Source organism: Hemitrygon akajei, chromosome 1, assembly GCF_048418815.1.
Source record: "Hemitrygon akajei chromosome 1, sHemAka1.3, whole genome shotgun sequence".
Taxonomy (NCBI): Eukaryota; Metazoa; Chordata; class Chondrichthyes; order Myliobatiformes; family Dasyatidae; genus Hemitrygon; species Hemitrygon akajei.
The window spans coordinates 62,917,828-62,931,934 of NC_133124.1; the positions used below are offsets into that span (position 1 = coordinate 62,917,828).

At 36.6% G+C, this 14,107-nt stretch overlaps 1 protein-coding gene across 1 annotated transcript in view; it reads left to right on the forward strand.

Moving 5' to 3' along the window:
- LOC140727045 (NEDD4-like E3 ubiquitin-protein ligase WWP1) overlaps positions 1–14,107 on the forward strand; it is a 150,385-nt gene that overhangs the window by 83,755 nt on the left and 52,523 nt on the right. Inside the window, exons 8-15 of the mRNA XM_073044242.1 lie at positions 717–1,143; positions 4,003–4,098; positions 4,179–4,353; positions 4,700–4,754; positions 9,523–9,607; positions 10,342–10,470; positions 12,594–12,666; positions 12,854–12,925. Coding sequence (XP_072900343.1) covers positions 717–1,143; positions 4,003–4,098; positions 4,179–4,353; positions 4,700–4,754; positions 9,523–9,607; positions 10,342–10,470; positions 12,594–12,666; positions 12,854–12,925 — 1,112 coding nt within the window. The remainder of the gene's footprint in view (positions 1–716; positions 1,144–4,002; positions 4,099–4,178; positions 4,354–4,699; positions 4,755–9,522; positions 9,608–10,341; positions 10,471–12,593; positions 12,667–12,853; positions 12,926–14,107) is intronic.

Below are 14,107 nucleotides of genomic sequence, written 5' to 3' on the forward strand. Positions count from 1 at the left end.
ATGTCAGGTAAATTTTTTATGCAGAGGGTGGTGAGTGCGTTGAATGGGCTGCCGGCGATGGTGGTGGAGGCGGATGTGATAGGGTGATTTAAGAAACTCCTGGAGATACATGGAGCTTAGAAAAATAGACCCGAGGTAATCCCTAAAATAAGTACATGTTCAACACAGCATTGTGGGCCAAAGGGCCTGTATTGTGTTGCAGTTTTTCTAAGTTTCTAAGTTACAGCACTCAATCCGAACATCTTTGGGGATGTGGGAGAAAACCTGATTAATTGGAATGCATCCATGTGGTCACACAGAAAATATGCATGCTGCACATGAGACATTGAAGTCCAGTGTCCTGTGCCACCACAAATGATGTCTCAAGCTGCTGATTTTATTAAGTATTGCTGTAAGTGAAATTAGTGCCTGATTATATAAGTATACAGAAAAATGTGTTTGTTTTGTACCTTGGAGCCTGTAAAGTAAATATTTGTTAAGAAAGAACTAGGTGGCTGCAAAATACCCTTTCAAAAATAATACTAAGGGACATAATGAACTGTAAGCTTGACCATTTAATTAAAAAAACTTATTAAAAGCTGAACAGAAACAGCTTTAGTGCTGGTAATCTACAGCAGATTCTAACACAACTTAAAGGTTCAATATGCCACAATTATTTCAGGATTGTGCGTGTGTCATTGTTTAATTTGTAAATATTTTTGCTAATTTTCTTTCAGTAAATGGAGAAGCAGTATCATCATCACGACCGCTAACGCCTCCATCAGCATCATCCTCATCTTCACCAACAATAACAGCAACTGTGACTGCTGGCAGTGGAGTTATTACAGAATCCACAGAGACTTCAACCCCCATTGTTTGCACTACTACAACTACTACTACTACTAGTACAACTTTACCTTCTATGTCTGCAGCGAGCTCAACAGAAACAACCACAGCTGCTGTAGGCATTAACATGACTTCATCACCGAGTACGTCCATTGGTGCAGCTGCTGATGTTCCTTCAGCAGCCACAGCCACAGACACTGCCGCCAGAAGCAATACAGGAGTAGACAGTGGAAAACCTAGACACACAACTTCAAACACATCTACAGGGCCTGTAAGACAACAGCCAAACAGCATTAACATAGAACCACTGCCAGCTGGGTATGTACAAGAACACGCATCAACTTCGTCTATTAGCACTAGGAGTGTAATTGTAGGAGCAATGTGGAAAAAATCTTCTCAATGTTACAACTTTTAATGTAAATTTTATTTGACCCTTTTCAATTATTTACTGCTTTAAAAAATGCCCTTCATATTATTAAAAATAATGTGTGTAATGAACAAAGCTTTATGGAAAAAAATGTGTATCTGCAGATAACATGAATTTGCTCTCTTTAGGAATCATTTTTTTCCAATTTTCCAATGGGTGCAGATTGCCTGTAATCTTTGCAGCATGATTTTTGCCCCTAAGCATTGCTTTTCAGTTTTAATTTTCTCTGATTTTCCACCTCTATCTTTTCCATTCCTCCTTTAAATTGATGATTCACGTCAGAATATGATTTGAATCTGAACACTGAATATTCACTATTCATTGTTTCCAGCTACATGCCCTTCCCATCAAATGGTAATTCAAATTTAGAAGCTCTGTAATGAAGAATGTGAAATACAGCTTGATAGAATTGGATAAGCTCAACAATTATGAAAAATTAAAAGTGAAATCTTCTGAGTGTGCAGCCTATTCCCATTGTAGGTTGTATGCCGAACTTAAAGCTTTATGAAATTGTTTTCAATTAAATGATATAATCACAATATATTTACAGTAATTTATGCCTCCCTTGAAGTCCGATACATTTTGACTACCTTTTACTGTTTTTACAATACTATATGTTATTTACACATGGACTACTTTAATTATTTTGCCAAGTACCTGTCTCTTCCCAAAATAGAAACTGGTGGGATACTTTAATGTGTTGAAGGCAATGAATAAATGTAGGGCAATTGTACTTTTAACATTAAATCAAAGATCAGTGTTTAAAATTGTGAATTTGAGCTTGTGTCCTTGATCTTAATTTTATGGTTACTGAATAATGGCCACGTGGCATGTCCAGAGAATAGGGATGAAATTAAAGTAAGTGAATTTCTTTCATCTTTAATGTAGTAAAATGTGTCAATGAATTTAATTGGAATATTTCCATACAAAAGCTGGTAACAAGTTTGTGAAGTGTTATTAAGATAGATGGTTAAGCAGACATTTTTTTTAAACATCGATGGAGAAAATTGAGTGGGGGTGATTGACTTGTTTAGTATGGAATTCTGAAACTGAGAACTTGGAAGCCAAAAACAGACCTCCCAACTGCAGAATAATTAAATTTGGGGAAATTCAAAAGACCATAATTGGGGTTGTGTAGATATTCTAGGTGGTCGTAGGGCTGCAGAAGATGAAAGACATGGTAAATGACATGATCAAGAAAGAACTTATGCGAACAATTGATGAGAAATTTAAGATCAAGTGAATGACTGGAAGCTGTTATAGCTTATTTGTAGATAAACAGCAAGCTGGGACATAAGAAGCGCACATTATGGTTTCATCAACAGTTGATCTGAAAAGCTGGGAATGGGCTGTTTCAAAAACAGAAAAAGTGCTGGTTGCACTTAGCAAGTTAAACAGTATCTGAATCTTTGTTCTAGTAAATGGAGGAGACAGCGATGATGGATTCTGGGAGAATGGAATTGTGATAAATAGCATTTTCGGGTAAAAAGTGTAGTTCTAAATAAGCCAAGAGAGTTATTTTTCAGTGGGTGGATACAAAGGGAACATAAAATTTTAAGGGAATATTGGCTGTGGGTGTGGGTTACGTGACCAACATTTACCTTGTGTATGATGATGAATGCAGCAAGATGTGGGGCCAAGAGATTAAATGTGAAATGGTCTGGGAGAGTTTGTAGAGCAGATGGGGTGAGGAAGTGAAAGGAGGAAATTGAAGTGGTAGAGGTTGAAACTACTTGTGAATGTTTCACAATAAAAGTGTGAAACATCATCAAGGACCCCAACCACTCATTTTGTTCTCGCTGCTGTCATCAGGAAGAAGGCACTGGAGCCTCCGGACTCACAGCACCAGGTTCAGGAACAATTACTCCTCAACCATCAGCTCCTTGAACTAGATAACCTCACTGAACTTCACTTGCCCCATCACTGAACTGTTCCCACAATGTATCGACTCACTTTCAAGGACTCTTCATCTCATGTTCTCAATATTTATTGCTTATTTATTTATTTATTTTTTTTCTCTTTCGTATTTGCAATTTTCTCTTCTTTGCACATTGGTCATTTGTCATGTTGGGTGCAGTCTTTCATTAATTCTATTGTGTTTCTTGGATTTACCATATATGCCCGCAAGAAAATTAATCTCAGGGTTGTATATGTTGTATGTACTTTGATAACAAATCTATTTTTAACTTCAAACAAGTGCAGAAAATGTAAAAGTGATGAGCTGGATCATGCCGCACCTGTCACAAATCAGAAATAATATCCAAAAATGTAGAATACATTTAGCAGGCAAGGAAGTATCTGTGGAAAGAGAGCAGGAGAAACATTACAGCTGGTTCAGTTAACGTGTATGTTGCCTTATGTTTTCAGTATTTTCTAATTTTATTTCAGCTGAAGTACACAAAGCTTCCATCTGTTTTTCATTTTATTGTCCTTTTAATAAACTGACAGGAGCATTGGGGTAAACTACCTGACATCAGTTTAGCTAATCCTAGTGCAGGGGATCTCAAAATAGGAAGGAGGAAATTTAAAATAGATTTAAAATAAAATTTGCTCTTATTGTAGGATTTGGTAACATAAAAAGCCTAACTAACTTTATTGTACAATCCTCTATTTAAAAAAGGCTATTTATTTATTCTAAATTCTGTTTACAAAACAGACTTCACTCCCTTTTTATCTCCTAACTATGTACTTTATGCATATTAATAACTAATCGAATAAAACTTTTTCTAATCTAATTTCTTTTTCTGTAGATGGGAGCAGAGGAAGGACCCACATGGTAGAACATATTATGTTGATCACAACACAAGAACTACAACATGGGAGAGACCACAGCCTCTACCACCAGGGTGCGTGATATTGAAGTAGACAGTTGTGTGAACCTGTTTGTGAGAGTCTGAGGTTACTCAAGCAATGTTTTGTCTCCTAGTTGGGAAAGGCGTGTGGATGACCGAGGCAGAGTGTACTATGTAGATCATAATACCAGGACGACAACATGGCAACGTCCTACAATGGAATCAGTCAGGAACTTTGAACAATGGCAATCTCAACGGAATCAGTTACAGGGAGCTATGCAGCAATTCAACCAACGATACCTCTATTCGGTAGTTAATGCCTATTTATGTTTCCTCCTTTAATCTGCATCTAGTGGTAGAATTTGTTGCTAATTTATTGCATGCTGTAGTATCATTCATGATAATTACACTTGTGCTTGCTATAAAAAATCAAATTTACATCTATTCCCAATAATGCAAAGAATTGTATTATTCAGTTTCTAAGCAGGGTGGCTAGTATAGATATCTTTTACATCAGTCATAGTAAATGGTTACAGAGCAACTTTAGGCTGAAAGAAATCTAAGTATTTGAATGGAAGGTTACTGATGCTTCATTTTATAGATTATAATACACTGTTTCATTCTAAAGACTAAGTTAATTAATTCTATTTGACAGGCTTCAATGTTATCAGCAGAAAATGATCCACTTGGTCCTTTACCACCAGGCTGGGGTATGTTTATTATCAATTTTGTAAAGATTATGCTTAACTCTTTAGGAAATGGAATGTACCAAGTCTATTATTAAGTGTATTTGTTAATAAATTGGAGATATTGTGATACAGATCGCTTTCTTTGGTAGAATGAATGCTATATACCTCATTAAAAGAAAGAGTAAGATTCCAGATATATATTGAAAGAGATACACTCAGTGGCCACTTTATTAGATGCCTTTTGTATCTAATAAAGTGGCCACTGAGTGTATGTTCATGATCTTCTGCTTCTGTAGCCCATCCAGTTCAAGGTTTTATGAGTTCTGCATTCAGGGGTGTTCCTCTGTGCACCACTGTTGTAATGTGTAGTTATTTGAGTTTTGCCTTCCTGTCAGCTTGAACCAGCCTGGCCATTTTTCTCTGACTTGTTACCAAAGCATTTTTGCCCATAGAACCACTGCTCAATGGATGTTTTTGGTTTTTGCACTGTTCTCTATAAATTCGAGAGAAAGTGCGTGAAAATCCCAACAATCATTTCATGATCAAAGTCACTTAGATCAAACTTCTTCCCCATTCTGATGTTTGGTTTGAATAGCACTGAGCTTCTTGACCATGTCTGCATGCTTTTTTGCATTGAGTTACTGCCATAAGATTGGCTGATTAGATATTTGTATTTTAAATATATTTATGGTTGTAAGATCCAGCGGCACATTGTGAACTTGAAAGGACTGCAGGTCTACCCTATCAGCTTGTGGCTTGTTGGTGGAAAAACTGAAGGAATTGCATTTGGTGCGGATCGTGATGCTACCTGTATCAGAGAGCTGTCAGAGTGGGTGCGCAGAAGTGTGTGCAGTCTCACAGCAAGTGATCATCTTAGTTTGCTTTTCTTGTGATTGCAAGACCCTGTTGGACATTGTTGATGTGGAATGCTACAAGTCTGATTGACTGGTTTGTTGGCAGATGACAGAGGAACTGCTGGTCTCAGTTGTAGTGGGGATGAGGCTTCAAGCCACAGTGTTTACAGCCGCCCAGGTGAGCCAGAAGTGTCAGAGTCGGTGCACTCCGCCAGAATGCTGGAGGCGGCGTGGTGCGCCGCTCATGCTGGAGTCAGTGCTGCCTCACACTGTTTTCCTGGCAGAAAATGAGCCATATTGTGTTCAACTGCAGAATGCTGTGACTAAGGGAATTGGACTAGATATTCTTCTCTGTGACTGTATTTTACTGCTATCTTATATGTGCTATATGTGCCTTGTGCTTTCTGTGAATGCACATTGGCCTTGGAGTAATGCTGTAAAGTTTGGCTGTATTTGTGGGTGTCCCTGACAGTTAACCTTGAACTTGAATGAGCAGGTGTATAGATGTACCTAATCAAATGGCCACTGAGTGTATATTAAATAGTATGTTAGACTTTTAACAAGATAACCAGATGCCTTGTGCAGGAAGGCACAGAGTCGACTGTACTTCCTAAGAAGGTTGGCGTCATTCAATGTCTGTAGTGAGATGCTGAAGATGTTCTATAGGTCAGTTGTGGAGAGCGCCCTCTTCTTTGTGGTGGCGTGTTGGGGAGGAAGCATTAAGAAGAGGGACGCCTCACGTCTTAATAAGCTGGTAAGGAAGGCGGGCTCTGTCGTGGGCAAAGTACTGGAGAGTTTAACATTGGTAGCTGAGCGAAGGGCGCTGAGTAGGCTACGGTCAATTATGGATAACTCTGAACATCCTCTACATAGCACCATCCAGAGACAGAGAAGCAGTTTCAGCGACAGGTTACTATCGATACAATGCTCCTCAGACAGGATGAAGAGGTCAATACTCCCCAATGCCATTAGGCTTTACAATTCTACCGCCAGGACTTAAGAACTTTTTAAAAGCTATTATTAATGCTTTTTGAGATAGTGATTTAGATGCATATCATATTTTTTACTGAGTTAAGTATTGTATGTAATTAGTTTTGCTACAACAAGTGTATGGGACATTGGAAAAAAGTTGAATTTCCCCATGGGGATGAATAAAGTATCTATCTATCTATCTATCTAAAGAATGTTGCCACCAATGTTCAGTGACTTGTCATTCACATAGGACGAGAACAGGTCTTCTGGCCTATGGTATCTGCAACAAACATATTTCAGGCATCTACAGATCTGTTTAAGACAATGGATTCTGGTTAATTGGGGTAGTCACTTACTTGAGACAACTTTTAAAGAACAAGAATGAATTGAGAAAGCTGCTTGGATTTCCTTTGTTTATTAGGGAGACTATGCTGCTTAATTTGGATAGAATACATTTGCCAAATAGGTACTTGTGTGTGTTTGTGTTCAAAAAACAGTGACTTTTGTCACTGATAGTTGGTGAGAAATAAGCAGTAAGACAATTCAGAACTGTTTTGCTTATTGTGGTTTCAAGCATTCAGGTTTGGAGATTCCAGAAATGGCCGGGAGTGAAAATGAAACAATTTCATGACTTCAACTAGTAAGGAGCTATGAAGAATTTGAAAGTATTGACAATCATCTTGAATGTTACAATCAAAAAGATTTGGAGAATGCAGTTATCAAAAGCATTGAATAAAAGTAGTCCATTATCTGTACAAAGTGTCTGCGCCAATTCTTTTCATTTATAGTCAATTGAAAGAATACGGCAGCGTGCATCGGATAAATTCCTCTGTCGATAGCTATTAGGACTAATACAAAGATTTATAGTACTATAGTAGTATTGGTAGTCTTCTGATTTGTTCTGTATTTCATTTAAATACATAATGTGTATTTCCACTATTTCCATGACTATTACTATTTCCATGGAACTTCGGCTAAGTGGGGCAGCTGCTTAAATGGGTCAAAATTTATTGGTCCTGATAAACCTTAATCCACTTCATTTAAATTAATTAGGCTGTTGAGTGTATTGGAAGTAGGATTAAACAATATGAAATCTCTGAATTTTAGGGTTTAAGTTTGGTTATCAAGTCATAATTTTTCCAAATATATTTTTTCTGTTTTTTATATATATATATATATATATATATATATAAAATTCTACAGGATTCTCTGTCTTGCTCTCGCACTCTCTCCTCTCTCTCTCTCTCTCTCTCTATATGCGTTTGTGTGTGTGTGTATGTGTATATATATAATGTATAAAAACTTCAAATGTGTTCAGATCTTCATGTAAACCCTTGAACTAGATAAAGGGAACCCAATTAAATAAGTAACACAAAAAACATTATATTTGTTCATTTATTTATTGAGAAAAAATGATCCAATATTACACGTAATGCCACTTACAAAAGCTATTTCAAGTCAGGTATTCCAATCCACGAGATGAGATTGAAGCTGTGGGTTGTAGGGGTGCCCTGCCCGATTAAAAAAAGACATGCAAGGTCAGGTTACTGACAGAGCCTTTACTTCTCAAAAAAGATCTGTTTATATGCAACATGCCTCAATCAAAACAACTTTCAGAGGACCTTAGAAGAAGAATTGTAGAGATGCATTAAGCTGGAAAAGGCTACAAAAGCATTTCTGAGTGTTCATCAGTCTACAGTAAGAAATTATCTACAAGTGGAGGAAACTCAGTACTCTTGCCACACTACCTAGGCATTGGCATCCTTCAAAGATCACACCAAGAGCACAACGTGCAATGCTGAAGGAAGTGAAAAAAAGCCCAAGGGTAACAGCGAAAGACCTGCTGAAATCTGTAGAACTTGCTAACTTCTCTGTTTATGTGTCCCCTATAAGAAAGACACTGGACAAGAATAGTGTTCATGGAAGGATACAGAGGAAACCACTGCGCTCCAAAAAATATTGCTGCACGTCTCACATTTGTGAAAGATTACTTGGATGTTCAACAATGCTTCTGGGACAATGTCCTGCAAACAGATGAGACAAAAGTTGAACTTTTTGGTAAAGATGTACATTGCTATGTTTAGAGGAAAAAAGGTACTGCACACCAACACCAAAACCTCGTCCCAACTGTGAAGCATGGTGAAAGTAGCATCATAGTTTGGAGCTGCTTTGCTGCCTCAGGACCTTGGCAGCTTGCAATTGTTGAGGGAACAATGAATTCAAAATTGTATCAAGACATTTTACAGGAGAATGTCAGGGTTGCATTCTGTCACCTGAAGCTTAATAGAAGTTGAGTAATGCGACAAAACAATGATCCAAAAGACAAGAGGAAATCAACAACAGAATGGTTTAAAAAGATAGAAGGTCATGTTTTGGAATGGCCAAGTCAAAGTCCAGACCTTAATCCTAGAGAAATGTTGTGGAAGGACCTGAAGCAAGCAGTTCATGCACGCAAGGCCACCAGCGTCCCAGAGTTGAAGCAGTTTTGTAAGGAGGAATCGTCTAAAATTCAACCAAGCTGATGTGCAGGACTGATCAACAATTACCGGAAATGTTTGCTGTACAAGGGGTCACACCAGTTACCGAAAGCAAAGGTTCACATCCTTTTTCCAACAAATACATGTATTATTGGATCATTTTTCTCAATAAATAAATGAACAAGTATAATAGTTTTGTTATTTATTTAATTGGATTCTCTGTATCTAGTCTTCGGAATTGCATGAAGTTCTGATAACATTTTAGGTCATACTTAAGCAGAAATAGAGAAAATTCTACAGGATTCACAAACTTTCTAGCACCACTATAAATAATTGTGTATGTGTGTGTGTGTGTATATAAGTGTAACAGAAATTGCCAAACTATACAAAATTCAATATTCTGTCCCCCATGCCTACCCACATGTATCGTTTACTGTCTTGAAACTGAAATAATGAAAGACGGTCTTTATTTTCTGTCTACAACAGAAAGGAGGGTGGATGCAAATGATAGAGTTTACTTCGTGAATCATAATACCAAGACCACTCAGTGGGAGGATCCAAGAACGCAGGGGTAAGAAGATCTGTGGATTCCTTAAGCTCAATTGAAACAATATATTCAGTATTTTTTATGAATCCTATATGCTATATTGGAGACATTTGGATGCCATTTGAATATTTCAAGAGTGGGATTCTGTTCTCAACTTTAAAAAGTATGCTATTAGAGTGAATTAATGTATCCCACTAAACAATCATAAAAAATGAGATAACTACCGGTAGCTGAGTTCATGTGGTTGATTGTCCTGGGATAATTGGTGGGGATACATAAGTGAATTCAATGGTATTAAATTTTTGGTAGTAATCACAGAAGAATCTCAAAGCCTATATACATTTTGCTGTCAATATTTTGAAATGTATAAATGAATTTTTCAACATAAAATTGCATGTGAGCTAGAGCATTATAGGAGACATTACTTGCTGCTCAGTCTCTTGAGTTGAAGTTTAATTATGCAAAATAGCCTGACTCAGATTGTTGAAAGCAAGAACTGATTGAAAAAAAGAATATTTGTGAGAAAGAGACTTGTGAAATGTAATGAGGCATGTATATGTTTAAAGGAGAAATGTATTGTAAAAATAGCTCAACTTAAAGGTTGTAAGACAAATTAGGCTGCGTCGCTTCCATGTTTATTTATCATAAAAAGCAATATGCCATGCTATTTATTTAATATCGTGTTTTTATTTTATACTAACCTTTGTATGCATGTTTCCACTTTAATTCCATTTTTCTTTGCTACTTCAAATGTACAGATTGCAAAATGAAGATCCACTTCCAGAAGGCTGGGAAATTCGATATACAAGGGAAGGTGTCCGTTATTTTGTTGATCACAATACACGAACAACTACCTTTCAAGACCCTCGGACAGGGAAATCGTCAGTGTAAGTTTTATTCTTGAACAAAGATTCAAGATTCAACATCGTTAAATGTCATTTCCATTACACAAGTATAAAGACAAATGAAATATAGTAGATCCTGGTTAATTGGGATACATCGAGAAGCAGTATATTTTGACCCAGTTTGTCCAAATTAGCTGAAGTTTCATGGAAATAGTTAAAGAGGTATAAAAAGACAAACTGAGTAAAAATTATGTATTTAAATGAAATACAGAACAAATTAGAACACTATCAATACAACTACAGCACTATAAATCTGTGCATTAGTTCCAAATAGTTATCTGCAAAGGAATTCATCCAGTACCGGTATATGCTGCCAAGTTGACTAAATGAACAAAAGGAGTGCAGATAATGGATTCCTTCATGCAATGCTTTCAATGATTGCATTCTCCAAATCTTTATTTTCATTGTAATGTTCAAGGTGATTGCCAGTGCCTTCAAATCCTTTGTAGTTCCTTACTTGTTGAAGTAGTGAAATCATTTCATTTTCGCTCAGCAGTTTCAGACATCTCCTCGCTTGAATGCTTGCAACCACAGTGAGAAAAATAGTACTGAATTGCCTTATTATTTATTTCTTGTCAGCTATCTGTGACAAAAATTACTGCTTTGTGAACGTAAACACATAGAACTGATGCTATATAAAAATTGTTTGCTCTGAGCATGGTGTAGTATCTTAACAATCACACAAGCACATGTGACTGATGCTAGTTAGAAACTGTTCAGAAATGGTCTCCTGTCCCAATTAAGCAGCATAGATCAAATAAACAAAGGGAATCCTGGCTATTTTCTTGATTAGTTTTTGTTCGTTAAGAGTTATCTCAAATAAACAGCTGTCCTGATTAACCGATATCCAAATTGACTGGAATCCACTGTAATTGTTACTCCGCATCCAATGCAGCACCAAAAAAAAACACATTAAGGTAAAGGATACAATAAATAATAAAAAGCAATATAAATATGTAAGCTAGCTTATATACATGTGTCCATAAATTGATACTAGGCCCAAGAGTGTTTGTACATAAGGTGTCTGACAGGAAATAATAAATTAGTGGTGATTGGGGGTGTCAAGGGTTGGATTAATGGGTGGGGGTGTGTATCAGCCATGCTTGGAGAAAGTAACTGTTTGAGTGTGGTGGTCCTACATAGCCTTCTTCCTGTCCATGAGTAGGGTGGGTGGGATCATTCATGATGTTACTGACCTTTTTTCTGGCACCATTCTGAGTATACAGTATGTCCTTGCTGGGAAAAATATGAAAGAACAAAATAATTAATTAGTGCCCGCTTTCCACTTAACACTTTTACCTCAATTTTTTTTCTTGTAGTTGGCAATTTTGCATTTTGAAATTTGTAGATCGTGTATAAAATTAAAATTTAATCCAAAATCCGAAGTTGATTTAATTGTACACAACCCAAACTTGAATCTATGCATTCAGAACTTTTCCCAAATCCAACTTGACTGTCACCGCATTCTTAATAATCTTGAGTGTAATGATGATCTGTTTGAGGATGAAATGCCAAATAAATGCAATTCATCTCCAAGCTCAACTTTCCACATGTAACTTTCTTGCTAGGCAAATCATCTTGACATATATAAAATACTGAACTGCCCTAACATGGATCACCATGTGCTAATTCATATGTTTTATCACAGTGTAGATGCAACTCAATTGCAAATAGGATTATTTCCAAATGATAAATCAAAATATGCATCTAGCCTAACCCAAGCTCAGTGTGTATAGCCAATTCTTTGTGGGCTTTAGTCAGGTAGCCAATCTCAAACCTGAAGCAGACATGATGGGTTAAAAGGTGGTGTTTAATCTGATGATACTATTCAGAATTTTAGCATGATGCAGTATGTTTTGGTGCAAGGAGAATATTTAGTGTAATATAAATACTTGCTTCAGTGATGGCATTTTAAATTATCAAAACTGTCATAGTAGAAAAAGCATAAGATATCTTGGAGGTATTGCCATATTATGTTGTGTATTCTTAAAATTCATTGCTCAAGATCAACATTAACATTTTTCAGGATATCTCAAAGAACGTCACAAAATTCATCATTGCTACTTGCCTTTGTCTTGCAAGTAAAATGTAACTTATTTCCACAGTGCAAAGGGCCCACAAATTGCATATGAACGTAGCTTTCGGTGGAAGTTAGCACATTTCCGGTATTTGTGCCAGGTAAATTTACATTTTATTTTCTTCAGAACTAGCTTCTTTTTATTCATTTTAAATAGTTAAGAAATATGTAATAATTAGATGTGACAAAAATAGTTAATGTAAATTTTTGCACTTAAAATACTGAAGTCCCAATTTTTATTATTCTACGAGATACTGTTAGGTAACACAATTAAATTTGTTCTTGCAGTCTAACGCATTGCCCAGTCATGTAAAGATCACAGTGTCTAGGCAGACCTTGTTTGAAGATTCCTTTCAACAAGTAAGTTTTTTTTAAATTTGTACTGGAAGCTGAAATAGTGATGTATTAGAAGATTATAATTTGTAGCTAAAATTACACAATATTTTAATGAAAACAAATGCTTTCTCTAAACATGAAACCAGTATAATATAAAAATTCCTTAATATAAATGTAGATTTATCTTTATATATTAGGGATGGTGGAAGGCCTTTAAGCAAGCTACATAAGTAACTTGCTTCTTGTACAGCACTGCTATCACTGTTCCTCAAAAACAAGAAATGAAAAACATGTAATCAGAATTCTATTCAATTGTGAGAAATTAATCCACATAAAAATACTTACAGTTACGCAAATTAATTTTTTTTTTCCTGGAGTGAAGCATTTCATGCCAGAAATATGACCAGATATTTCTGTGCATGAGCAGACCCTGGTATGACATCATTCCCCATGCAATGCTGTTTTCAGATTTTTACTGGGACACTTGATATCAGTAAAATACACTGGCTGTATTTCTACTCCTGGCACATTTGCAGAAACAGGACTACAGCACCAGTGGTGAACACTGAATGTATTGTCAAACAAGGTGGAGGAGTGCTTACAGGACTTCTTTGAATCAATGGACTGGACCATATTCAGGGATTTACCTTTGGATCTGAATTAATATGCCGCGGCTGTTGTCACTTTCACGAAGAGACCTGCATGATTGTGTGCCTTTGAGAACTTACTGAGTTTTCCTAAACCAGAAGCCCTGGATGAGCTAAGAAATTCACAGACTTGTGAGGGCTAGAACTGTGATATTCAGATAGTGATCCAGAATCTTATAAAAATCCAGGTATGACCTACAAAAGAGAGACCAAAAAGGCAATTCTGTTTGAAATTGGAGACGCAATTGGATGCTCGACGGTCGTGGCAGAGTTTGAATGCCATTACTTCTATACCGCAAAACCTAACAATATATATTGCATTGATACTTCATCCCCTTATGAGCTCAATGCCTTTTATGCATGTTTTGAAAGGGACAATGACACTACACCTGTTCAAATCCTACAATATTCTAGTGTCCCTGAGGTCCTAGTCTTGGAGGTCAATGTCAGAACATTTTTCAAGATGGTGAATCCTTGCAAGCAATTAGGCCTCAAAGGTGTATCTGGCCAGGTACTGAAAACCTGGGCAAACCAACTGGCTGGAGAGTTCAAAGACATC